At 54.7% G+C, this 25,030-nt stretch overlaps 13 protein-coding genes across 13 annotated transcripts; 10 read left to right on the top strand and 3 right to left on the bottom strand.

Annotated features, from left to right (window-relative positions):
- Positions 1 to 222: 222 nt before the first annotated feature.
- On the top strand, positions 223 to 2,454 carry BU26DRAFT_427604 (arginase family protein; the record flags this gene model as incomplete). The annotated part of the gene is made up of 9 exons (XM_033823744.1): positions 223 to 447; positions 952 to 1,048; positions 1,351 to 1,415; positions 1,472 to 1,513; positions 1,573 to 1,723; positions 1,776 to 1,799; positions 1,842 to 1,866; positions 1,912 to 2,272; positions 2,344 to 2,454. 9 exons carry the CDS (start codon positions 223 to 225, stop codon positions 2,452 to 2,454), a joined length of 1,101 nt encoding a protein of 366 aa, XP_033684368.1.
- BU26DRAFT_317565 (uncharacterized protein) lies at positions 2,312 to 3,142 on the bottom strand. Its single transcript, XM_033821997.1, has one exon. The coding sequence runs from the start codon at positions 2,950 to 2,952 to the stop codon at positions 2,512 to 2,514; it is 441 nt and encodes a 146-aa protein (XP_033684367.1). The 5' UTR covers positions 2,953 to 3,142; the 3' UTR covers positions 2,312 to 2,511.
- BU26DRAFT_565013 (progesterone binding protein-like protein) lies at positions 2,986 to 3,546 on the top strand (the record flags this gene model as incomplete). The annotated part of the gene is made up of 4 exons (XM_033833337.1): positions 2,986 to 3,097; positions 3,153 to 3,190; positions 3,241 to 3,298; positions 3,362 to 3,546. 4 exons carry the CDS (start codon positions 2,986 to 2,988, stop codon positions 3,544 to 3,546), a joined length of 393 nt encoding a protein of 130 aa, XP_033684366.1.
- Positions 3,547 to 6,571: 3,025 nt separating this feature from the next.
- On the top strand, positions 6,572 to 7,223 carry BU26DRAFT_317236 (uncharacterized protein). Its single transcript, XM_033821995.1, has one exon. It carries the CDS (start codon positions 6,659 to 6,661, stop codon positions 7,118 to 7,120), a length of 462 nt encoding a protein of 153 aa, XP_033684365.1. The 5' UTR covers positions 6,572 to 6,658; the 3' UTR covers positions 7,121 to 7,223.
- Positions 7,127 to 9,634, bottom strand: BU26DRAFT_519469 (uncharacterized protein). Its single transcript, XM_033829062.1, has one exon. The coding sequence runs from the start codon at positions 9,606 to 9,608 to the stop codon at positions 7,326 to 7,328; it is 2,283 nt and encodes a 760-aa protein (XP_033684364.1). The 5' UTR covers positions 9,609 to 9,634; the 3' UTR covers positions 7,127 to 7,325.
- A 458-nt stretch (positions 9,635 to 10,092) lies between these two features.
- Positions 10,093 to 11,450, top strand: BU26DRAFT_519468 (uncharacterized protein). Its single transcript, XM_033829061.1, has 2 exons — positions 10,093 to 10,608; positions 10,658 to 11,450. The coding sequence occupies exons 1-2, from the start codon at positions 10,299 to 10,301 to the stop codon at positions 11,233 to 11,235; spliced, it is 888 nt and encodes a 295-aa protein (XP_033684363.1). The 5' UTR covers positions 10,093 to 10,298; the 3' UTR covers positions 11,236 to 11,450.
- A 730-nt stretch (positions 11,451 to 12,180) lies between these two features.
- BU26DRAFT_505401 (uncharacterized protein) lies at positions 12,181 to 12,534 on the top strand (the record flags this gene model as incomplete). The annotated part of the gene is made up of 1 exon (XM_033826850.1): positions 12,181 to 12,534. The coding sequence occupies one exon, from the start codon at positions 12,181 to 12,183 to the stop codon at positions 12,532 to 12,534; it is 354 nt and encodes a 117-aa protein (XP_033684362.1).
- Positions 12,535 to 12,965: 431 nt separating this feature from the next.
- On the top strand, positions 12,966 to 14,328 carry BU26DRAFT_540639 (uncharacterized protein; the record flags this gene model as incomplete). The annotated part of the gene is made up of 5 exons (XM_033831558.1): positions 12,966 to 13,013; positions 13,051 to 13,195; positions 13,358 to 13,367; positions 13,545 to 13,880; positions 13,940 to 14,328. The coding sequence occupies 5 exons, from the start codon at positions 12,966 to 12,968 to the stop codon at positions 14,028 to 14,030; spliced, it is 630 nt and encodes a 209-aa protein (XP_033684361.1). The 3' UTR covers positions 14,031 to 14,328.
- Positions 14,329 to 14,802: 474 nt separating this feature from the next.
- On the top strand, positions 14,803 to 17,275 carry BU26DRAFT_317243 (uncharacterized protein). The gene is made up of 5 exons (XM_033821996.1): positions 14,803 to 15,167; positions 15,216 to 15,429; positions 15,631 to 15,944; positions 15,997 to 16,131; positions 16,183 to 17,275. The coding sequence occupies exons 1-5, from the start codon at positions 15,024 to 15,026 to the stop codon at positions 17,002 to 17,004; spliced, it is 1,629 nt and encodes a 542-aa protein (XP_033684360.1). The 5' UTR covers positions 14,803 to 15,023; the 3' UTR covers positions 17,005 to 17,275.
- A 192-nt stretch (positions 17,276 to 17,467) lies between these two features.
- On the top strand, positions 17,468 to 18,953 carry BU26DRAFT_519462 (60s ribosomal protein-like protein l9; the record flags this gene model as incomplete). The annotated part of the gene is made up of 7 exons (XM_033829060.1): positions 17,468 to 17,478; positions 17,631 to 17,697; positions 17,813 to 17,860; positions 17,913 to 17,996; positions 18,099 to 18,103; positions 18,428 to 18,593; positions 18,643 to 18,953. 7 exons carry the CDS (start codon positions 17,468 to 17,470, stop codon positions 18,766 to 18,768), a joined length of 507 nt encoding a protein of 168 aa, XP_033684359.1. The 3' UTR covers positions 18,769 to 18,953.
- A 329-nt stretch (positions 18,954 to 19,282) lies between these two features.
- BU26DRAFT_484748 (aldo-keto reductase-like protein) lies at positions 19,283 to 20,870 on the top strand. The gene is made up of 3 exons (XM_033825858.1): positions 19,283 to 19,549; positions 19,607 to 20,127; positions 20,188 to 20,870. The coding sequence occupies exons 1-3, from the start codon at positions 19,348 to 19,350 to the stop codon at positions 20,530 to 20,532; spliced, it is 1,068 nt and encodes a 355-aa protein (XP_033684358.1). The 5' UTR covers positions 19,283 to 19,347; the 3' UTR covers positions 20,533 to 20,870.
- A 354-nt stretch (positions 20,871 to 21,224) lies between these two features.
- On the top strand, positions 21,225 to 22,352 carry BU26DRAFT_316598 (uncharacterized protein). The gene is made up of 4 exons (XM_033821993.1): positions 21,225 to 21,463; positions 21,538 to 21,589; positions 21,717 to 21,900; positions 22,023 to 22,352. The coding sequence occupies exons 1-4, from the start codon at positions 21,334 to 21,336 to the stop codon at positions 22,158 to 22,160; spliced, it is 504 nt and encodes a 167-aa protein (XP_033684357.1). The 5' UTR covers positions 21,225 to 21,333; the 3' UTR covers positions 22,161 to 22,352.
- A 1,799-nt stretch (positions 22,353 to 24,151) lies between these two features.
- On the bottom strand, positions 24,152 to 24,933 carry BU26DRAFT_400266 (class II peroxidase; the record flags this gene model as incomplete). Its single annotated transcript, XM_033822789.1, has 2 exons — positions 24,152 to 24,603; positions 24,657 to 24,933. Coding segments are annotated over 2 exons (729 nt in total), but the record flags the coding sequence as incomplete, so codon positions are not given.
- Positions 24,934 to 25,030: the final 97 nt, after the last annotated feature.

The following is a 25,030-nucleotide window of genomic DNA, read 5'->3' as shown; positions in this document are numbered from 1 at the left end:
TGTCGCTGTGGGGTACAACTCGCCTAGACCTTCCGTTCCTGCCACTAGCGTGGACGCTATCCCGAGGTGGTCGTTGACAACAAGCGATGAATAACCCCCGATATCTTTGCAAGAGCAATAATAAAGTCTCCATCACGCACCTGCATGCGCCGAATCTTCTTCAGTCCCTTTCCTTTCCCTGCTTTCGAAATGGCGCCCAATCGTTTCGTGTCGGCATTATCCATGGTCCTCGCAATGACCACAGCACGCGAAATCACGTTTCCCCCAACGTCTGGCTTCGCCTCGGACCAAGCCGTCTTCGGTCAAGCCGGCATCGATATCACAACAGGATCAGCCTTTGCCGGATTGACGACCTATGCGAATTTGCCCCATGTGCATTGCTTGGCCGGGGAAGAGGAAGACGTAGAGAAGTACGACATCGCTATTCTGGGAGCGCCGTTCGACACCGTAAGTAGATCCCCGCTGCGGTGTAGCATTCACGACGCGTAGTACGAGTGCAATCTGGCGCATCTTCATGATGTCGAAGTGACAAGAGTTGGTCTCGATGAGGACTGGAACATGACAAGCGATACCATGGAATCCCAAGCAGGCAGGATGCACTCGTCGTAGTCCGACCGTGTACTACTCCGCTTCGCCATCAGAGTGTCGTACGTACATAGGTACCTCCATGACTCAGAGCTCCACATTCCGAAACTTGAAATGATGTCGCGCTACCGGTAGGCGCAGCCAAACAGCAGCAGCACCTTTCCCAGGATTTCGATAATGCCACAGCATTTGCTGTAAGGACGCGACTTCCGGGCCTGTGTTCTGCCGCTGAGGCCGTGAAATGCGATCTCGCCCGCTTCGGCATGTTCTCGACAGCCTCTTCGCCAAACTCCCATCGTAGTCCGACATCGGACGTGATCCATTAGAATGCATGGCATTGGTTCTCAGGTGCTGACATTTCGACAGGCCGTAACAGCCCGGCCCGGTGCCCGGTTCGGGCCGGGAGGAATCCGCGCGGGTTCACGAAGAATCGCGCCGGAGGCGGCTTGGGATATCTACACGGGTAAGCCATTGTCCTATTCTACGTCCACAGGGATACGCCGATATTTATAGAACGGCCCACCGGCGACGACGCCCGCGCATCCCAGCCCCAATAAGCGAGCGTGAATTGTCCTCGTTCCGGGTCTGAGATACGTGTCACGACCTCGTTCTTCCATACGAACGAGCACGAGCCTCGCCTGTCGGTCGCACCTGGAGCGCATATGTGCATGCTATGCAACCAATGAAGGCGACTTTAAGTTCCCGTTGTTACACCTGCATCAACTCGTGTTGACGCTCTGCTGACTTCAACTGCAATCTGTCTAGGCGAAAATGTGTTCCTCGATTGGGCTAAAGTCGTTGACTGTGGAGATGCTCCTTTGACGTTTTTGGTGCGGCTCATGTAATCGAAAGCGAACTCTCAGGCCCGCTGACTATGGTGTTGAAGGACAACACGGTTGCCCTAAAGCAACTTGACGCCTCCCATAAGGTGGGTAGGGTCATATGAAAGCCTGAAGAACCATTGGGTGGTTGACAATCCTAGTGCAGATTGTATCCGGACGAGTTGCCAATTCAAGCAAGTATAGAACGCCCAGAATTATCACGCTAGGTGGCGACCACACCACGACGCTGTCCGCTCTGCGTTCGACATACCGGCGCTGGGGCGAAGTCAGTGTCATACACTTCGATAGCCACATAGGTGAGCATATCGATGCTCGCAACGTCTTGCTGGCTAATGGAGCCCTTCGTAGATACGTGGGACCCGAAAGTGCTTGGTAGGCTGGCCCGCCTTCGTGTAATCGACTAGCTGACCCGAGCAGGTGGCGGCATCTCGCACTATGCGTAAGTGCTGCCTGACGTGTATCCGTGGCTTGCTGATAGTTGCAGTGGGCTAAACCATGGCACATTTCTACACATCGCACACGAGGAAGGTTTGATTCGAAACAATTCAATCCACGCCGGCATCCGAGCGCCGATGGTGCGTCCGAAGGGGGACCTCAAGAATGATGTTCGGTGCGGGTTCGAGATGGTCAAAGCCAGAGACATAGACCGCATCGGCGCGTCTGGTGTCATCGAGAGACTGAAGCGGAGAGTCGCAGACTCCAAGGTCTACATCAGCGTAGATATCGACGTGCTTGACCCTGCATTTGCTCCCGCAACGGGAACAGCGGAGGTTGGTGGATGGACGACTCGGGAGCTGCTGTCAATCCTCGACGGACTTTCTGGGCTTCAGGTGGTCGGTGCTGACGTGGGTGAGCACTCCTAGCACGATCTGACATGGGCGAGAATCGTTGTACTGATTGGTTCGTGGCAGTGGAGGTAGCTCCCATATATGACAATCCTGGAGAGACGACGGTGCTCGCCGCTGCTGAGGTGGTTCATGCGCTAGTACGGCTCATGGTTCATCAGCCAGTCGAGACGGCCGAGTAGTACCGCGTGCCCATCGCGGCCGCCTGTGTGGCTAGTAAGGATCCGTTCAACGATGCGTCAATCCTTCAGTATCTGGGCGGAGCAGTGGTGCTCCCGGAGGAGTGGTAAAGCGAAGGCCAGTCCATCTAGATTGAGGCTTTTGGAGTTACGTGCACTTCTCATAGAACGGAGCTCTTCCTGACGCGGATGCAATGGGAATCTGCAGGAGGGTACTGCTCCGTCGGACGTGGGTCTACATCTACACTGTGCGGAGCCTGGGCGACCTGTGCATGGACTGAATGTGGTGCAATTTGGCGAGCCTTGATACCTTGATATGCGGTGGTAGTCTGTCGACAAGGATAGGATCCGATGCTGTAATGATGGAGGCGTGGAGTGTCGACCCGAAACGTCGTCGAAGTGTGGCTTAGCTGCGGCGCTCTCTTGTGGCGTCACCCCCACCTTCCGAGGCGCTAGTCGTGCCTTCCCGGCTCTTGTCCAACGTCCCCAGCCGTCCTGCATCGCTCATCGCTCGTCACCCACACCAGCTCCACCATGTCCGACGCTGCAGGCCAGCAGAAGGAGAGATTTGCACCAAAGCAGCCCGTCGAATTAGCTCCTGCGAAAGACGATGTGATTACACGCGATTACCTGTCCCAATGCGACGGTGAGCCCCTCCAGCATGTCCATGCAATGCATCAAGCTCACAGGTAGATGCACAGGTACCAACGAAGGCTTTCCCACGTTAGTGGCAATCAAAGTGCGCTCGAGGCCCAGGCAGCATTGTTCTAATGCTCATCATATTCCCAGGGCGATGTCTTCGACGTGAGCGGGAAAGACACTTACACACCGGGCAAGCAGTATCACGGTTCGTGCTCTAGCTGCAGCATCACGTAACACCGTACCGGGCTAATTCGAGACCCTCCCCCAGTATTTGCCGGCAAAGAACCCAACCGCGCCCTCGGGCTCTCCTCGCTGAAGCAAGAAGACTGCATCTCGGACTATTCGGGCCTCTCCGACAAGGAGAAGCAAGTTCTGGACGACTGGCACACTTTCTTTTCTAAGCGATACAGTATTGTAGGGCGACTGCAGTCCGAGGGCAATGCGTCTCTGTGAGCCCGCGCTCACGAAGCCGGCCCGGCAGCATATAGTACGGGTGAGGGGCGGAATGACGGCTCTACCCGCGGACGCAATTCACCGACCTTTCAACCATCAAGGACGCAAAGGCAGAGGTATTCAGACCTTGCATCATGCTGTCGAGTTCATTAGCCCAGTTTCGATACGTGTATCGCGAAGACCCACCGGATCGATGTAAGAGCTTGGCCTTTGCTCTGGCCCACCCATCATGGCGCGCCAACAATGATAACTTGGTGTACCGCGGAATTTGCTCTAGAACCTTGAAGTCTGCAGCCTGCGATACCGACTATCATCGTACAAATGCGTAGCCGATGCGGTCGCATTAGTCACCAGCCTTAATACTTACAAAGAGCGGCGATTCAAGTTGAAGCACCAAGTCCAGTCTACAAGAGTCAAGTCTAAGAGAGGGATCGATGACTCTGATGTTGCGCGACGCATCCGAAGGTGTGAAGTCCTCAAAGGTGGTGGCACACCGAGAGCAACTGTCTAATGGCTATACCGGATATTCGGTCTAATACTATACAAACTAACAAAAAAGCGGGAAACCACACGCCTAGGTCATTGCCCACTCATGCCCTCGATCCCAGAAAGGAAACGTGGTATCGCTAACTACAGGCCGTCGCTCGCATAACGAAAACACAAACCAACCAGTTCCTCGTGCGGATGACGCGAAATGTCCTATCATGCCAACGACAGACACCTACTCTTCCACGGGCACACCCTCACCGAACCCATCTCCCTTCAACTACCAATTGGCGATCGCACAGTTATAGCGAATCCCATCGCCCCGTCGAACATTCAGCCGCTCGGTGGAGTCGACCGACACCATAGGGAAGCACTATCTCCCGTGGGCGACTCTATATTCAGACTCGACACCACCAAGTCCGCTCGCACTCCTCGGTCGCTTCCGTTTGATGCAGTCGTCACATTCGGTCTCGTGCTGCTCCCATTCGCGCCTGATGTTCCACGCACCAAAGCACTGGTGACGCGGGTCGTTTCGTGCGAAGTGGCAGTATTGAATGAGGCGTGTTCGATCATGGCCGCAGGGGATGAAACGGATCATCTCATAATAACACATCTGGATGAATGACGCGGAACTGGCGGGACAGTAAGCCTCTCTCTCCGCAGAGTGGTGGTTTCTAGAGATACTTACGCAGTGGCGTTGGCGTTGGTACCCACGTCGATGTTCGTGTGCGCGGGGGATGTCCTTTCCTTCGGCTCTTTGCGACCTTCGATCGTCACCAGCCCGATCCGTAGTGCGTGCCAGACTGTGCGTACGAGACCAAAGCTGCGCAGAATGTGGAGAAGGTTGGCTGGAGAAATCTGGGGATTGCGCTTCCGTGAAGCCCCAGACGTCTTTATACACCCAACACCACCGTGCCACAGCGTCTGGCCGTTTTGCCGAATATCCTCCCTTCTGCGATAGCCTATGATCTCCGCGAACCACTGTATATTCTCGTTCTGGTCTCCTGCAGCATCTGCGTCTTGAAGAAGGGGTCGTACCACGATCCCCCATACCTTCACCCACCTGTATTACAAACTCCTCCGCGGATGTAGCTTCCCCGTTGATTAGTATTTTCTTTGTCCTTACTTCCTTCTGACCAGGTGGGAAGGATCTCCGCTGCACTTGGCGCCTTTGCGCTGCAAGCATCATGGCGTGGTCGATGCTGGGCGTGGAAGCGCAGAGCACATATTGGTATGTTGTGAACTCTCGTAAATCCTTGAAGCCTAGTCTCTATGCATGAGCTCACAGTTGATAGGGAAATCTCTGCCTGCATTTTTTCAGACCAATAATAGGATAGGCATTTGGCAACCCGTTGATCGAGCATCCAGGCCAGATCTACTCACAGAATCGGAAACTACACATCGGAGGCACCCACCGATCTTTCTGCCGGTCGCGGTCCGCAAGCCGGGAATTCGGCTGTCTCTCCCCGGAACTTGATGGTCTAAAGTGGTTGGGAGCAAAGGCCGTTTTCGATGCCCGGCTTGTGCGCCTACGACCAAAGTCGGGCCATCATCACCTACATGCAGGCCGTGCGTCAGTGATGCGTTACGGTCGTCCGACTACGACGTTGCCATCCCAATCCGGCCTTGGTTGGGCAGTCAATCAGCTTCGATTTGTCACTTTTTGGGGGTTTCCTCTAGCTGCCGCCCTACAGCAGTGCGTTATCCCTGCATCATGCGTCTTTCTCACCACGCATATGCAGATTTTCTCCATGTGGCTCCTAGTCAGAATATGCATGTAGCCGCTACCCGTCAACCACATGTCAACCCTCCACGTTTGCGCCGCTTGCCCTCGCTAGCCCTCCGATTCCGCTTCCGCTTTCTCGCAGGTCGCCTCGCGACTTCTTGTGGTCGGAATGCATTCCTTTTCCGCGCGACTTACCAGCTATGGCAAGCTCAAAGTCACACTCTCACGTGATTGGGATACAACTGTAGGTGCACAGTACATGTTGAGCCGACATTCGGTACGTCCCAAGGCTAGCTCGGCAATAGCCTATTGCTGCCCATAGCATCTTCTTCTATGAACAGCGAATGGCTCGCTCCTTATCAGCCGCCTCAGATCCTCCACCACTGGTTCAACTTTCTTAGTGGGTGGTCTCAATAAGCGACGAGATGATATGACAACGGACCCATCGGTGTAACGCAACGCAGCAGCTTATGCCTCTCGCCGTTGGCCATTCATCTTGCCCGTTTACCGAGCAGTAACGCTCTTGGTAGTACTACGCACACGTTCGAATCCTCTAGTGCAACCATGGTCCGCCGTACTGCGGCTTCTCGCCCTCTTCCACCCTTCCGGTGTAGCACCCCGTTCAGCAGCCCGTGCTATGCTCGGTCCTACCCGCCGCGCGCATCGCCTCACATGGTGGACCCTGTCTCCCCGCGCTCTCGAGTCTTTCGCAGTTCCTCCGAGTGATACAGATAGCTTCTTGCATTCTGTGTCACCCTCCATCCTGCCTGTCAAAATTCTCTCGGCGCCTTGGCTAGTTGACCTCGAATCCTGCAGAGCCGCATCGACTTGCTCGCAACGCCCTGGAACCTCAACATAGCTGCCGCGAACTGTCTTGTTTCTCAGCCATGCTAGCCTCATATGCGTATCGGTTTTCTTCCATCAGCTTCGATTTTTAACATCTCAATATCTTGCCATATTCCATCTTGCTCAATCTTCGAATACATGGGGCCGGAGCCCGTGACCTTACTCGCCCACGTATCACCCGCATCTCCCCATTACGTCGCCACAATCACCCCCACCTCCAGACTCAAGACGGGGAATCGGAATGCCAAGCACGAAGCACCAGCTTCGACTCCCAAGCTCCCCTTCAAGACGAGACTGCAGCATCTGGGTCCGCTGCGATGCGGCATCCCGCGTGGGCGTGTGCATGCTCACGGATTCGCATACGGGTGTCGTACAAAGCCAGCAAGAGCGAGGAGAAAAAGGGAACGGGGGTTGTGCTGCGGATCTGCGGAAGTGACGGTGGTAACGTTACCCGGGCCATACAGGAGTCGATCTGTCCGAAGAGAAGGGCGCCACATAGGGGGTTACGTGGTTTAGCTCGGCCTTCACGTCATTTTCTCACTTTTTCGACGAGGAGATGAAAATGCTCGGACGAGACGTGAGAATGGCGCAATACGTGCAGTGCATGACTTGGAAAGAAAGAGATGAGAGATGTGTGGTTTGAGATATTGCTCGATTTCGGCCAAGTATGCCGTGCGTATGTATGTTCCCAGACGAGACCGGTTCACAACCAAACACCCCATCACGCTTTGCCACCCTTCCTCCCTACTCGTTTTGCGATCCTCTTCTTCTGAATAATCTGCATCTCCAGCTTCGACTTGGCGTCCCCAGTCTGCTTTTTACCGGGGTGCGCATCCCCTTCCGTGCCTGAGGCCTGTCCCTTTCTTCGCCTATGCAGCGCCGGCTTCCCTGAAGCAGAAGCTGCCGCATCCCCGAGTGGATCCCGCTTCCGCTTCTTGCCCCGTGTCTTGTCGCCGCCCGAGTCACGCGTGCTACCCTCGGCGGGAGCATCTGCATGCTCATCACGGTTGTCAGTACTACCTTTCGGGGGGTCCCGAGCTTTTGTCTCACGGTCCGAGCGCCGTGCCACCACATTCGCGTTCTCGATTGCGAATTCGACAATGAGCCGCTTCTTCCTGTCTTGCAGCGCTTCCTTCGTAGCCTGCTTGCCCTTGCGCTGCTCTGCTTTCACGCGGTAGTCTACGGCGTGGCCATTGAGCCAGCGGAGGCCCATGAGAGCGCTGCGGTGCGTGTAGTATTCTATGAAGCCGTAGCCACGGCTCCTCCCCGCCCCAGAGTCCTCGTTGGTCTTGCTACCGGCTGTAGTTTCGAAGACGACTTTTGCTTGCTTGACGATGCCTTTGCCCCTGCGCTTGCGCTGCTTTTCCGCGATGATCATAGCTTCCCCGCCGCGCGAGAGTTCTTCTTTCGAAAGCCTATGGCGCTTACCAGCTTTGACGTCCTGCGCAAATCCGACGACTGCCTTCCTCGCGAGCTCTTTGAGCGCCTTGCTGGTGATACTGCGGGGGATGTTGCGGACTGATAGCCTTGTGAGGCTGAGATGCAAGGAGGGGTTTTCTTGAATCTGGCGGCGTCGCTGGTTGGCGCTTTCTTCCCGCATCTTGATTTCTGAAGGCGAGAGCTTGGCGTACAGAGGCGACTTGGAGTCGAGAGTGCCTTCGGAAAGGAGGTACAGGCGGCGCTTATCTTTGTCGCGGGCGAAGCGCGATGCCGCGCTTTCAGTCGTGAGACGGGTCGCTTCGTTCTTATCGACAGCGCGAGATATGTGGAGTACACGGCCGTCCATGGTGTACTTGCCCGATGGGTCGGCGTCTTCGTTTTCCAGGACGGAGTGCGTGATGATAATGGATGTGCCATCGTTGCGGTCGGAGGTTGTCTTTTGTAATTTCGTTCGAGGGACGCCTTTTAGGCAGCTGATCATGTCTTCTTCCTTGAAGAAGCAGACGAAGCCCGTGCCTTTAGGCCTTTCTGTGTCACGGTCGAGGACGACGCGGGCAAAGCGAATAGGCCCGAATTGTTTGAAGTGCTCGAATAGATCGTCATCGTCCACGGTAAAGGGCAGATTTCGAATGAAGACTGTGAAGTCAGGTCGTCTTGGCTTTTCGTCTTCGACCTCGACTCCGCCTTCTTCGTCGCTGTCCGACACGTCCTCGTAATCGGTATTGCTACCTTCTTCGTCTTCCTCGTCACTGCAGGCATCCTCATCCTCTGAGCTGAAAGCCTTAGTAGATGTCGTTTCCTCGGACCCGTCATCGTCCTCTTTCTCGTCCGGCTGACCAGTCTTCTGCAAATCCGACCATGTGTCCTTGTCAACAGCCCAATCCACTGCGATTGGCCTGCCGTCTATCTTCTTCCCATTGAGCCCCTCCATGGCCTTCTCTGCGTTCTTCCGCCCTCGTAGCGCCACAAAACCGAAGCCCCGCAGCTCCCCCGAAGGCTTCTTCGGCAGCTTCGCAAAATGCACCTTCCCGTAACTCAAGAACAGCTTCTCAAGGTCTCCCGGCGTCTTTATACTCCAAGGCAGATTACGTATGATAAGCTTTGGCGTCTGGCTGTCCTTGATCTGCTGCTCGCGGTCGAGCTTCGCTCTCGTGGCCGCAGAGGGTGCTATCGCGCCGGGTACGTCTGTGTCCACATTGCGGTGACGAGGCTCTGCTACTTCTATCTTTATTCTTTTCCCTTTCAATTCGGAGCCGTCCAATTCCTCCTTCGCTCTTTGCGCATCCTCAGCATCGGCAAATGTGATGAAGCCATAGCCTTTGGACTGCTTAGTCTCCTTGTCTAGGACTACGAGCGCATGCTTGATCGGGAAGTTCTCAGAGAAGAATTCGGTGAGATCATCGGTCGTGACTGTTGATGCGAGGGAGCGGACGAAGAGTTGTTTACGAGGCTGCTCTTTGGGTAGGGCGTCGGCGGCTATGGAGGGTTGCTCGGTGTCGGCGGTGGCGGTCACAGCTTCTGTGCCATCTTCCGAAAGTCGTTGTCGTTTTCTGCGAGGCGCCATATTGTGTTATTGCGTAGGAACGCTGTGCCTGGACCCCTCCAGCACTTTTTTGATGCATGGGAAAATTTACTGGTTCGGTCAATCATTTCGCCGATCCGGTGCTTGGCGTCAGGCCCCTTCCTTTCTCCCCAACCCTCACGCCTCATCAGGCACTGGAGCCAACGATGCGAAGAGTCTCCTTCATCTGTAGAATTCTCCGGATAGAACGACGTGCGCAACAGCTACTCTAGAGGCCAGAGAATTCCTTACCGCAAGAGCATCCTTCTTCTCGTCAAACTTCTCTGCGACCCTGAAGAAAGCCCGACTACCAGGGCTTAGGAGTAGCTAATCTCATCCCGGTTAATCCTTTCCATATAGGGTCGGTTTTACGACGATCTACACCATGTGCGGAGTGCTGATTGGACATGGGCGGCAAAAGTGGGACTTTGGCCCCCAAGGCCTCCCGCCTCAGCCTTCCTTCAGAGTTTGAGTTGGCGCCGGGATGTTCGAGAATGATGAACATGATTGAACGAAAGATGCTGCTCCTCTGGCCTGTCTCAGCCTCGATCCTCATTTCCGGGGGTTCCTCCTCCTCTCATATGAGCCAGCCTGCCCGTTGCACCCTCTTCCGCTCGGTTCCACGGCTCGTCCTATTCTACAGCGTCGTGAGCAGACGTTGTGTGCTCTTCTTTGGTTCCCTTTCGCGCCATCATGGCTAGCCTACCGTTCTTTCGACTGTCGGACCTTCTGCTAATCATCACTACTCTCGTCCTTCTTCACGCTCGGTCAGCCTTCGCGAAGGCATGCTTCGATGTAAATGGAGACCAGACCAACGGACTACCGTGCGAGCCAGATTCTACTGAAGATGGACCTTGCTGTTCCTTCGGAGATATTTGCCTCAGTAATGGGCTCTGCCGACCTGGACCAGATATAGTGAACCACGGCTACGTGGATACCTATCGATCCGATTGTACTGATCAGACATGGACTACATCGAACTGCTTCTCTGGCTGCAACAACTGTAAGATCAGACATGTCCCTTCCACGGCGCAGTAACTAATCATCAACAGTCACGGGCAACGGCCTCCAGAACTGCGGCGGCAACGAATACTGCTGCTATGACTTGGACGGATGCGATTGTTCCTCCACCTCCCTCTTCGACCTTGGTCCCGCCACCTTTGTCACCACCCTTCCATTGACCACTGTGGCTCCTACGAGTACGCCGGCGAGCACTTCGGCATCAACAACAGCAGACGCTGCGCAAGTCACATCACAGCCACCATCGTCCTCGTCCGCGAGCCCAACGCCGACTCAGACGGCGTCTAAATCATCGAGCAACGAAGTCGCAATCGGCGCTGGGGTCGGTGTTGGTCTTGGAGTGCCTCTCCTTGCACTTGCTGGGTTCATGGCGTACTACTTCCTCAGGAGGAGGAAGCGCTCACAGCCACCCCCGTATACTGGCACACCGTTCACTGGTAGTCAGATGAAGCCCGCTGAGCTACACACTCAAGAACCTGTACACGAAGTAGCTGGGTATCCAGGCGCATACCAACCGGTGCCGCACATGAGCGAACGGTACGCCCACGAGCGTCCGCTGCAGTCACCACAAGAAATGGACAACACCTACGCGAAGCCGCTCCACCCCTAACGAGTGACGTCATTTCTCACGGGTCGAGGGGGCAAGATGGAAAGATAATGTAAGAACACAATGAGATTTGCATAGCCTGGAGTTTGGGGAGACATGGTCATGAATCTGCTTCATTGAGAGGAGGGGCCTTAGTAAATGCTCTCGAGGGTTTGAAAATGGACTGGCGTTTCTTGAAGCCGTCGCACTATTCAAATTATATATCCTGTTCGTATGCCACATAAACTGCGCTTCACGAATCGGCCCGTTCTCTGGTTTGACGCTGACATATCCCAGAGGTCAAAGAGAGCATATCAAGTCTACCGTCAATCGAACCTGTTTACGCCCCTCCCTGTACTCCGAGCTCCGCTTGGAAGGAAAATACGACAGATGCAGCCGTCTATATCCACCTAAGGGGCGCACACTCTCGATGCTTTACCTCGAATTCGGCCCACCAGTTGCCATTGCAAGCACATCCTCGTTTTTTTCAGTATACGCTCAACCCGCTTGGCACGCTACGTACGATGTTACCTTCCCTAGTCTTTCTCCGCCTACAAAAGACAGCCTATTCTCCCAAAATCGTAGGGCTACCCGCTCACTACCGTGGTCTGGGATGTCATTTCGAAATTGCGCGAGCCCTTCGCCTTGACGAGTGCCATGGCCCCAAATCCTCCAACATGCTATTCAGCACCGTTAAACTTCCCTAGAAACTTCCCTAGCGCCACCCTATATCTGACTTGATCGCGCCGTTAGGCCCATGGTCTAAGATTCGCATATTAAGCATGGGACTTGAGTGGGCAGAACGCCTTTAGCAGCAGACAGCGCATTCACCGAAAGCGGCTTAGCGTGCAAAGTGACGTACTCGACTTTGTGCATCGAAACCTCACGAACAGAAAGCTAAAGCCAGGGTGACGATCGAGGTGCCGTTGGTTTCGTTTAGGATTCCTTTCCGGGGGAAGGGGTTTAAACATGTCGGCGCCTTCCGAGTTCGAGGCTCTCTTACGTTCAACACCGTCTTCCTCGCGCACGGGATTGGCTTATCAGTCGCTCAATATGGCGACGCCTTCGGACCATGATAAAGAGAAGGGAAACAAGTTGGATGATGTCGACTATCCGGAACGTCCGGTGTCCGCTTCAGGTTCATCTGACGAGGAAGAGAAAGCGTACACGCTTTATGAAAGGAAATGCAAGCTCATCAACGCCGAGATCGAAGCACTGGGCATGGGTCGGTACCAATGGTGTCTCTGGGCGCTCTGCGGACTGGGCTACATGATCGATCTTCTATGGGCGCAAGCGTTCAACCTCGTGCTGTCGCCGATGTAGCAAGAGCTTGGATTCGGCGACGACAAGACCGGCAATCTCTCGACTGCATTCTCGTCCGTTCGTCTGGGGCGTGCTTGTTGATATCATCGGACGACAATGGGCGTTCAACCTCACGGTCTTCATCGCGAGCGTCTTCGGCTTGTGCTTAGCGATCCCGGATACCACATTAACATCCTGGTGCTCATAGCTTTCGTGGGCTTCGGTGTAGGCGGGAACATCCCAATCGATACTACGATTACCCTGGAGTTCACGCTGCAGAGGATGCGATATCTTCTCCCGCTTCTGTCGATCTTTCAACCAATCGGGGTCCTCATCTGCGGTACGGATTCATACCGAAGTATTCGTGCTCGCCTAACTTCTCGGAGCCGAACAAGCTCGAGGCATGTAGCGCCGTTGCTGCCGGCCAGCTGTGCTGCAGGAAGAGCGACAACATGGGGTGGAGGTATCTGCTGTACACGCTCTGCTCGATTACAGTGCTTGTTTTCTTCCTGCGCGTTCGTGGTTTTCCGATTCCAGGAGAGCCCGAAGTTTTTGGTGTATCGCGGACGGGACGAAAAGGCCGTGCAAGTGCTGCAGAACGTGGCGAGGATGAACAAGACAACGTGCGGGTTGACTTTAGAGAAGCTGGAGGCGTTAGAGAGCGGGTGGGATTCTATGAATAGTGGAAGACCAATACTGGCCGGCGGGGCGAAGCAACTGAAGACGACCTAGAAGGAGCAGCTGTGGCTGAACCAGTTCATGATTCTTTTCAATAAGTTTCAGATGGCGAGGGTGACTACATTTGCCTAGCTGACCTATATCTGTGATTATTGGGGCTTTACAGTGGCCGGTAAGTACCTACCTGTCCCTAGACGCCAATATTTTTCGCCCAGAGCTTGAATCCAGTAGCTCTTCACGAGAGTTCCTTTTGTAGATACAGATCCCGGTCGAAGCAGAAGACCGGATCCCAATCCCACAGTGCTAACGTGCGCAGGTTTCTATCTCCCCTAAATCATCGCGCTCAAGAACAGTGCTCTCAACAAATCCCTCCGCTATACCTACCGCTCCTACATCTACATCCACCTGTCCGGCACCGTCGGCGTCCCGCTCGGCACACTTCTCTACCGCACACCGCACGTCGGGCGCAAATACACCATGGTTCTCTCCTCCGCGCTCATGGCCATCTCCATTTTCATCTTCAGCACGATCAACACCGCCGCCAGCAACGTCGGGCTCAATCTCATGGAGTACTTTTTCCAGTCCATGTTCAACGCTGTGCCATATGGCTGGACGCCTGAGGTGTTTCCGGCGCCTATTAGAGGGACGGCGTGTGAGTCGCGAGCTTTTGGGGGAGGTTGTTCGGCATTGTGAGTCCGCTTATTGCGCAGCATTTGTATGCCGGGGGCGGGGGGAAGAATGTTAATAGTGTGTTGTATCTGGCGGGAGGTGTAACGTTGGGGTGTGTGGTTACGACGGCGTTTTTACCCGGGACGGTTTTGGGGAGACAGAGTTTGTGAGCGAACCTCGTAGCGTAGAGTTGGCTGCGTTCATGTTTTAGGGAAGCGCAGTGGGCTTCGAACGTTCGCAGTGTTTGAGGGGTTGGGTGGTACCAATCGATCTTCCCCCCCACAGCTTTTCCGTCCAGAAGCTAAATAGTACTGGGGTGATATACAACTCGAAGCATCTCAGCTCGCAGCTTGGGGCCTAAACAAGGTTCCCTGTATGTATACACCACAACCCTAGTCGCTGTCAGACGCCGGCAAGAAGCGAGTACGGACGGCAGCCCTCGTCGACTGGATGATTCGCCTTCTATTTAAAAGTATGTGCTTGGGGAAAAGCTTACCCAGTTTAAGCTTGTATGCTTGGATAAACTTCATCTCCGTGCGTAACCGTGGGAGAACGCATCAAACATGTCCAAAGGCGTTACAGATTATCTGTAATCGTTTTAGTAATCCGATTCATGTCTCTCCTCCGTTTGGTTTGAGGACTTGGGTGATCGTCATAGTAGAGCGCTCGCAGTCATGGCCTAGAGGAGGAGAGTATTCGCGGTTGGCGTCGGCCTCGTAAGAAGCAGCTCACTCCTAAATTGTCTTAACAAGTTCAGTAAGAATTAGCAGGATGCATGACCGGAAACACCAACCTATGAGGCCTGCAGGACACGGCGACCCCGATTGACTAAGCGTCTCCAAGTGTTACCAGCTTAAACGTTCTTGCGAATCCGTCGTCCTGCACAGTAAAACCCATCGACATCATTGTTACCCGAAGTAGTTAGATGTTGCGAACTTGCGTCTGCGGCCCGTGCATTCTGCCTGTTTCGTACAGACCATCTTCAGCCTCAGGGAACGGTCTGCGGAGAGGCGTTTCCATTGTGCATAACTACTCTCGCCGGTAACGGGCGCTAGTAATAATAATCATGCGCAACATTGCGTTGGATTTGCTAGATTCCTAAAGCTGAAGTTGGAAAGGCGACGATCATAAGCCATGCTGAAGTATATAGGGACCGCGGCTGCATGGGTGGCAGCTGTAAACCTTCCTGCTCCTGGCTTGAGTGGGCTACTCGACAATCATCGACCCCCGGGCGCGTATCAGAATCGTTTGTGCTGGCAATGACGCGAATGGGAAAATGCGATGTCTGTCGGCAACGCAAAGTCAAGGTGGGCGACGAATCTGTGGATCGTTCCAGATAGTTGCTAATTATTCAGTGTGACGAGCGGCATCCTCAATGCGGCCAATGTATGAAGAAAAATCGTCCTTGTCAGTACGAGTACGGGAAAGTTCCCAAATTCGTTAGCGGACAGCCGAAACTTGCAGATGGTGCTTTTCGGATGCCCGCCGACGATTCTTCAGACTTTTCGGAGGACTCCTCCACTGCGGAGCAGTCATGGAACGAAAATGCTCGGCCGAATGCCTTTGACGGTAAGGGGACGATTCTGGCCCTCAGGTCCGTCAAGGGCGCTGAAGATGGGAACGGCATCTTTCACACATTCAGTTCGGTCCGCCTGGACAAGCAGACAAATTTGGACCTGGAAGTACTTGAGAGTTCGTGGTTCGATCGAAGAACGGTAGCCGGTCGCAACGGTCGAATGCGCGTCTTGCGTACACTGACGTCTCCTGTAGACTCGCTCCGCGCGCGATTCATTGAAGTGATGGGACCGAAACCAATGCAGTGGAATTCCTCGTTCCTATGGGGTACATGGATAGCGCTGGTACCTGCAAGACTTGGGAAGAACTCGGCGCTTGATGCCGCAACGGCTTGCTTCATAGCTGGGAGCATAGCGCATAGAAGCAAGTCTGAAGCCAATATCGCTGCCGCGAGGAAGCAGTATTCAAAAGCGCTGCTAAGTCTACAGAACGTACTAACTGGCATGGACCAAGATTTGAGACTCTCTAGTGAAACGCTGGCTGCGGTGAAATTCCTATTGGTATTTGAGGTGAGTTACTCTAAGCCGTAATGAAAGACTGCTGCTAAATGAGTGTTCGCAGACGTTCTTAGGGATGAGAACCAACCGGTGGGTATCGCATAGCAGAGGATTGACGGACTTGCTGGTCGCTCGTGGTCCAGAAGCCGACGCCGACGATATGAACCGGTCTCTCTTTTATGCTTCTCTCCCACATGAGGTATGCTGCTAACATACCCATGTGATTCCCCACTGAACATTCTGAATCTAGTTTACGGAAGCGTTGCTGAACGGCGTCGACTCCGCCTTCGATTCGCCGACCTGGATATACTTCCCACCGCCTGACTATCCCACCGAATGTCCAGCGTTTACGATCGCATACCAAGTAATCATGCAGCAGATGGTCCGGATACCACGACTAACTCGACTTGCGCGCGAGGTTCGCTCCGATCCTTACAACATAGATCTCGGCATGGAAGCTCTGGCACTGGCAGAGAAGCTGTACCTGAGCGACCTAGGCACGATCGTCGACGGAGTCGTCAACAGTTATTCGGAATGGTTTCCGACCCTGGACGAGGGTCTAGCGAGATACTACCCTGATTCGATTGAGTTCTCTAGTCTCAGCGTATTTGAGACGTTAATCCGCTATTGTTTTTGCCGAATACTGATCCTGGGGCTCTGTAGGGTGTTGAAGGAAGTCGTACCCTTCTCGCCCATTCTCGACTCTGCGTCGCTCGCATATGAGGAGCTCCGGAATGCCTCGCTCATAGCGACGTCGATGCAGTACGCTGAGAAACAAAAGAATCCTTTCCCATTGGGCGCGCTCCTTGGTATCCTGCCGTTACAAGTAGCGTTCGGGACTTGGTGGAGGGTGCAAAGAGGGGACATAGACGAGAACACCGCGGAAGTGGACAGAAGTTGGGAGAAAGAGAGGGCTTCCTTCATGAAGGAGTGGTGCCGGGAGAAGAGCAATGGCATGCTGAGGATATGGAATGGACACGAGAAATCGACAAGCAGGCTCGAGGTGCAGATTGCCGCGTTAGAGGGTGGACCGCTCATGGAATGGATGAAAAGAAGGATTACTCCTCTTTGACTGGAAGGCAGCTGGTGTAGGCATGTATCGTGTAATGATTGCAGCCAAGAAATACAATCGACGGAGCAGCGCAACACCTACACCTTGTAGCGGAGAGCGAGAGGTGCACTGGATCAGATCGGGACCGAGTTGTGGGCGACGGCGAGGCTTAGGCGAATTATCTGCCTCTGCGACCGGCTCTGTATCGGGGAGGCTTAAGGGTTTCGAAGATTAATCGGCTCTGCCAAATTCTTTGCGCGCAGTATCAGGCCGAAACATGCGTAATCCAGTGTCTGTGAGATGAGAGTGAAGAGTGACGAACGCTGCTGCACTGGTGTCGCGCAGCGCTTCCTTGGCACAGCTAGAAAGGGGTTAGCGTCAGCGTCGGCAAACGGCTAGCAGTTTCTCCGAGCCCACACATGGAAACTTCATCGACAATATTGACCAGCGACAACAACTCCTCGACCACGCCGCCGTCCTCAACATGAAGTACATGTACGCATCCCCGGTCTATTTACCCGCCTTTTTGCGAGTTTGGGTCCCTCTGTTTCCTGCGATCGGCCAGTAGACGTACCAGGAGCGGAGCGCGACCCGCACATTCGCGAAACCTCAATTACGATCGAACAGGACTGACAATTGCGCCACAGCCACTCCGAGGAAGAGCTTGAGATCCCCGAGGGGGTGAAGGTCTCAATCAAGACCAGGAACGTCGTCGTCGAGGGTGAGTGCAGCATGTCAGGCTTGTTGGATTGCTAACTGACGTCTTGGTGCTAGGCCCCCGAGTAAGTGCGCCGCGACGGAACCTCCGATGCAATACTCATTACACCAGGGAAAACTGTCCAAGTCGCTCGGTCACTTGGCTGTCAGCTTCACGCACGTACGTTTGGACTAGATTGAGATATCGGAACGAACAGCTAAGGCGTGCGCAGCCCAAAAAGAACCTCATCAAGATCGAGCTCCACCACGGATCGCGAAAGAGCGTCGCTACCATCCGAACTGTCCGAACACTCATCGTACGTTGAGGAATCTCCCGAAGCCGGATGGTACTCCTGGGGAAGCGGTCAGGCTGACTTCGATAGAACAACTTGATCATTGGTGTTACCAAGGGATACAAGTACAAGTAAGCGGGCTGCGGTGACTCCGTTACCATCTGGGCTAACACACGAGTAGGATGCGATACGTCTATGCTCAGTACGTCTACCTTCCTAGCCCACAATCCACGAGCTTTGCCTGCGAACCCGACGGCCTTCAAGCGGAATCCCAACGCTCGCCTAGCCGACTGGGCTTGCTATTTCCGCAGAAATGCCTCGATGCGGAGTGCATATTATGCAACCTTCGTGTCCCCGGTCATTGAAGGCATCCGATCACAAGGCAGCGTTGCTCCACGCATCTTTGCATCTCTCGTCTACGCACTTTTCGTGGCATTGCGCTAACTTGCCGCCAGCTTTCCCATCAACGTCAACATCGATAAGAACAAGGACACGGACTGCTACGAGGTTGAGATCCGAAACTTCATTGGCGAGAAGATCGTCCGAAGGGTCAACATGCGGCCCGGTGTCAACGTCGAGGCGTCCAAGTCCACGAAGGATGAGCTCCTGCTTACCGGAAACGTAAGACATCTTGGCGCAGGGCGTGCTTGCATCGCTGACCATTTTACAGAGCCTCGAAGACGTCTCCCAGAGTGCCGCCGATATTCAGCAGATCTGCCGTGTCCGCAACAAGGATATCCGAAAGTTCTTGGACGGTCTGTACGTGTCGGAGCGGGGCAACATCACAGAGGACTGAGCGGGTTGTCGTGGAGTGCGGCTTTCTTACACGGGCATACGAGCTTCTCTGCATTATGGTGTGTGAACAGGCGCCTTTGGGGATAAAGCTCAAAAATCTTGTTCAATAAACAAACATCTACCTGCGTGACTACTCACATTTCTGTGATACCCCGATCCAGCGCCACTTCTACAGCGAGACGAGACCGCCAAAGAATCAGGTCTACAACCCGGAGGATTTGCAAGTCACTGTGTATGCGTGGTGTAGAACAGACGTACTTAATAATAAGAAAGCAACATGGATGCAGAAAGTCATGCCAACCAGCGATGGTCCTACGAGCGGGCTCGTTGCTCTACTCAAAGGAGCGTCAGCGCCGCCGTCTTCGAGGATAACGACTATCACCGCAAAATCCGCGACATGACAAAAATTGCTCCGCGGGGGATTCGTAATCAACCGCTTTGCCGCAAGGTGCTACGGCTATATAAATGCAACGAGTACCCAAGTGTCTGTCAATTGTTCCAAAGTTCCGCTTCTGTTTCCTCCCTGATCGCCTGGTACCCCGCCTCGCCTTGAAGCCCCACCACACACGCCGATCGCAAAATGGCAGACATTCAGCAGCTCCTCAAAGAATCAAAAGCCGAGTACAGGCAGCTAGGGAAGAGCGGCTTGAGGGTGTCGGTGCCAATCCTCGGTGCTATGAGCATTGGGTCCAAAGAATGGCAACCGTGGGTTATTGAAGAAGAAGAGTCCTTGCCACTTCTAAAGGCGGCGTATGATAAAGGAATCACGACTTGGGACACAGGTATCGCGAATTCCAATTGCCCAGACTCCTAGCAACTGTTGCTTACGAACTGTACAGCCAATGTGTACTCCAACGGCGTCTCGGAAACGATCATCGGCAACGCCATCAAAAAGTACAAGCTGCCCCGCGAAAAACTCACCATCCTAACAAAATGCTACGGCTACGTCGGCGAGACGCCCGGCCTGCGCAGCATCATGTACCGCGAGGAGATGCCCCAGCTCAGGGACTACACGAACCAGGGCGGGCTCTCGCGCGCGGCCATCTTCAACGCCGTCAACGCGTCGCTCAAGCGCTTGGACCTCGAGTACATCGACCTGCTGCAAATCCATCGGTTCGACCCGACTACTCCGATCGAGGAGACGATGGAGGCGCTGCATGACCTTGTGAAGAGCGGCAAGGTGCGCTATATCGGCGCGAGCTCGATGTGGGCGGTGGAGTTTGCGCAGATGCAGTTTGTCGCGGAGAAGAACGGGTGGACGAAGTTTGTGAGCATGCAGAACCACTACAACCTGCTCTACCGCGAAGAAGAAAGGGAGATGAATAGGTTCTGCAATAGTACTGGTGTCGGGTTGATTCCGGTAGGGAAACATTTGTGATTTTCCTGTGATCTTGCTTGCGTTGCTGACGCCAGATATTAGTGGGCACCACTCTGCCGCGGCCACCTCGCCCGCCCCGCCTCCAAGTTCGGCGAAACGATTCGCTCCGAGGGCGAGAAGAACAACGGGAGTAGCTTTTCGGGCCACTCGGAGAATGACAAGAAGATGATCGAGCGCGTGGAGGAGCTGGCGAAGAAGCATGGCTGGAAGATGAGCACGGTGGCATTGGCGTGGATCAACAAGCGCGTCACGTCGCCCATCATCGGCTTCAGTACCGAGGGGAGAATGGATGAGGCGCTCGAGTCGAGGGGCAAGACGCTGACTGAGGAAGAGGAGAAGTATCTCGAGGAGCTGTACCAGCCACGGGTGATCCAGGGACACTCGTAGAGATGCCCCCTGCAGACGTATTGGATATTGACGCTTTCGCATTGCCATCTGTTCAGTGTATAGACCGTCTTTCGGAATATCAGCATCTAAAATTCCGATGCTAAGCTCAATAGTCCGAGATCGGGTCAACTAGATCGAGAAGAGCGTGCAGAATCCCTTGGCAAGATGCCAGGAGGACCTGGCTCAATTGCATGATGCTCCCGTGCTACCCCGGCTCAATGTATATGTACCATATAGATACTTGAGTTATCGGCGGCTTTTGGTGGCCGAGCTGAAACGGTGTGCGGTTTGCCACGACGGTCATCCGATTTGATGACGTAGGGCCGGGTCGCGTGAGGCTCACATCACCGAGATGAGGCACCACCTAGACGCCTTTGCAACAGCGTCGCAAGGCCGCGAACGGCGCCCAAAGCAAACTGAAGGCGAGAGTCTTAATGAGCGGCTCGTAATGGCGCGTACCTGCGACTGGCGCCCTGCATCTTCATTGTCTCAAAGGGAGCGGGCTGAGGTCACCCCGCATTTACCCCAGAACATGGTCCGTGCGCATGCAGCTGAAGCATTCTATTGGACGGTGGTGTGGTGATCAAGTGACAGGTCTCCTGTGCTCCCGGCCAGATTGACCCCTCATCTGCTGCGCCCTCCCTCCTTCCCTCCTCTCACACGCTCTCTGCTGTGTTTGAACTACCCTCTGCTATCCACGTTGATACCTCTGCCTCGCGGCTTCCAAAGCTCTTTCAACTCCACATCCACCGCTCCTTGTAGCTCACACCACCACCACCTCGCCGTCGTGCTGCCGTAGCCATGTCAGCGGCAACCCAGAACACGCTCTCCAAGGTCGATTCCGCCGTGGAAGACGCGCCCAAGGACGCCAAGAAGGGAGCCCGGAGAAGCAGCTCATTGCATGCCGATGTGTACAACATCGCGGACCTAGGTACGTCGCTCTCTCCAGTGCGCCATGGCGTGACGGGCCGTGGGTGAAGGGATGTGCGGCTGACAGTCCGACAGAGAAGGAGAAGAAGCCGATCAAGATTGCGCCTGAGACGCAGAAACTGAACTGGTATGTGGATGCCCGCCCTGCCTTCGCCACCAACTTGGTGCACCGGCGATGGGCGAGCTTGCCGCCGGCTGCGTCACCCCAGTGGTCTCCGATGGCATCGAACAAGGCTGACTCATTCGCCGTATAGGAAGCTGAACACCTCGCCTACGTCATTAGGAGAGCCAGACACACTCAAGAAGCCCCTCTGCATACCCATGGTCAAGAAGGTCGACCTGCACTTCCCGCTAGGGCTGGAAGTCACCGCGCGGAACCTCAAGGGCGTCACTATCAAGGACGCGCTAGACGCCATCTACAAGCAGTTCAAGAAGAAGGTATGTATTCGCCCTATCTTGCCCACCAGCTGGTGCCACGCCGATGCCTCCGGCTGTCCCGCTTCCTCGCTTCGTATCCGAAATCGTTCCCTCCGTATAGTCCCGCTGACTTTCCACTCCAGGCCGATGACGAGCTCGACCTCCCTATCCTCGCTGGTTTCGAGTGGGATCCGGAAGAGTGCTACACGCGCTTCGTCGTGCACCAGAAGAAGGAAGGCGCGGCCGCACCCTCCAAGAAGAAGAAGAAGGGTGACGAGTAGTGAATGACTCGCCCCCGTCCTTCCCTCAACTCGACTTCTTACACGGCGCTCGAACGTATCTCATACTTGTGTGCATCGGTGGACGTGGATGCGGCTCTCGAGCGCGGGTGGATTCCGACAGGGAAGAGCGAGGCTCGTCTGCTGCGGATGGCGCGGCTGGCTTGCTGCCAATCTGGTGTGCGTCTACGTGTGCGAGGTGGGCGGTTTGCTGAGCTGGGTCGTCTCGCAGCAGATGAGCTGTCGTAAGACTTTTATGGGTTGTCTGCTGGGTGAGATGGCAGCAGCCTTTTATGTACTCTACTGGGACTTCGTTCGGATTGCTGGCTAGCGCCCGATACAATAGAAGACTGGTTATTCGAGAAGAGGTGTGTAGAGTCTGTTGTGATGTCGTCGCGCGATTCTGGTAGGAAGGACCCACTGTGTCGAGTCAACCCAAAAAGGTAAGTGCGAACCTTAAGCGAAGACGCTTTCTAATCAATCTTCAAGGTCAGGCTCTCCCTCCCTATGTGTTCCGCTAATCTCCTACGTATTCCTCATGCGTCCCCGAGGCCACAACTTTACGCACAATCTTCACAGAGAGTTCTTCTGGCTTTCTGCGCCGATCGGATCTCCTGCCATAGCATGGGTTCCCGACACGAGCATGTGCGAGCAGAGATCGGGATGCACTCTATCGAAAGCTCCCTAGAGAGAAGAGCAGGATCATGGCCGGGGAGGAATCTATGGCGCCCGTCACGGAACTCCTGATCAAATATTCAGCTTGGCGAAACGGTCGGAACCCACAGCGACACGCCCCGCCGGACAGCTTCAGAGCTTGATGGTATCGCCAAACGAGCCGTTGTCGACACAAGCACCTCTCATTCCGCGACAAGAAGTTGACTCAGCTGGAATCCCAGGAACACGTCCGTGCAAATGACATGTTGGCCCTGAAGAATGGGAGACACCACAGGCGCTCTCGCTATCTCTCCTTGTTGAATAGCCCAGGGTTCGCACGATACGCCCTGTTGTTCCGATACATGTACATTTCGAATGCCGCGAACGGTCGCTATCCTTGGACTTATCTTCTCCGTGAAGCATCCACGCGACGATTCCATGCCCTGCTTATGAACGCCAACATGGTCCCCTTCAATACTCCACTGCCACCCACTGCTGAAGCCGCTCGCAAACACGGCCATTGCTATATATCTCCCTCTGCCAAAGCCGCTGATCTCCTTTCTCTACTGCACAAGCTACATACAGTTATACTACACACAGTTCTGAGAGCTTCTAAACCTACTCAACTGTCGAATACCACACCTATACCATGGCATTATCCGAACGAGATATGATCGGCGTCATCTTCGTCTGCGTATTTGTCGCCCTCGCGCTTCCCGTCGTCATATGGGCGTTTTGCAAAGGCGTCAGTCATCGATCGCGAAAAGGACTGGTCAGGACTCGCGGGGCGCAGAGTGGAGGGGATCGAGAAGGAGAGGCGGATGTGGAGTTAGGGGTCCGATGAATAGGTTAGTATTCTTCACCAGGCGCTTGATAAGGGCGGTTGCCCCAAACTGATTGCAGACAGATAGTTGCTGAGAGCGCTATTTGCGGTGGGAGGAGGAGACCTGGTAAAGGAATGAGCCTCTGTGTTGAAGAGTAAAAAGTGATCTCATTGACTGATTGAACGGCATTACTTCCCGGCTTTTGTAACGCCCCTGACCAAGTCCGAACTAACCCCATTAAGTCCTTCCCGCGAAACAATACAAAATAGTGATCCCAAATTACATCCAGCATAATGTTAATATAGTACAACCCGAAAGTAAAGCGATCCTCATCAAACCGACAGCTCCACGGTTCGACGGTCCCTCACTGGCCTTCACGCTCCCGGTCCCGGTCCCGGTACCGGTACCGGTCTCGGTGGAACTTCCATCGTCCTGCTCACTGGTCCCATCGCTGCTAGTCCCGTCGCTGCTCTGCGCCACAGCTTTCTGGCTCAACGTGCCCGCCGCGTAGCTACTAACCACACTCGAGCAATCTGTCAGGCTAGCCTTATCATTACCCAACAAACTCATCTTCTCCATCGCAGGCACAAACGCATCAGCGAAACTGGTACTGCTTGCGCCCACACTGCTCCACTGCCCGCTCGTCTCGCTCGAATTGCTCAAGAAGCGATCGCTGTTCAGCGGATCCGGAGCGGTGTTGTCCGCGACCTCGGTATAGAAGCCCGAGTCCCAGTTTGCCACTGTGGAATCCATGGCGGAGCCATCCAGCTGCTTGCCGATTGTGTGCGCGCCGGCGAGCGCGACGAGCTCGGTGATGGAGAAGCCTTTGGCGGCGAAGTCGCTGACGAGCGCGCTGGCGTTCGCGTTAGGGCCCGGGAGTTGCCCCGTCGGGTTTGCCGTGCTGCTGTCGGTTCGCCCGGCGTAGAAGGACGTGATGGGTCCCCCGGAGCAGGATGCAATGGCTACGGCTGTACCCCCATATGTCAGGAGACTTCCCGTTTGGATCAGAGTGAGAACATACCTGCACTAAACTGGATCATGTCGGCGGTGCTGACATTGAAGCTTGTCGCCTTGTCTCCCAAGGTACTGCAGATGTCGACTATCTGGGCGTTCTCGCCGCGGTCCGTACACTCATTCGCCAGAATGAGGGAGCCATCGCACGAGCCTGGGAAGCAGTCATGGAATGCGGCTCGAATGGCTGCCCGGGCGTCATCAGTGCATGCCCCGTCCGAGATGAAGGTGCTCTGCAGATCCGAGGCGATGTCCGTCCACACAGTGGGGCAGGTTGACTGGCGCTTCGCTGGCGCTACGGGACTGGCTGAGAAATCGGCTTGGACTCGATATAGGAAGCCCGCCAGGAAGATGAGGGACGAGGAACGCATCTTGAAGGCAGTC

Source organism: Trematosphaeria pertusa, assembly GCF_010094035.1.
Source record: "Trematosphaeria pertusa strain CBS 122368 unplaced genomic scaffold BU26scaffold_7, whole genome shotgun sequence".
NCBI lineage: Eukaryota > Fungi > Ascomycota > Dothideomycetes > Pleosporales > Trematosphaeriaceae > Trematosphaeria > Trematosphaeria pertusa.
Note: the sequence above shows the minus strand (reverse complement) of the source record. Positions and strands in the feature narration are given on the sequence as shown.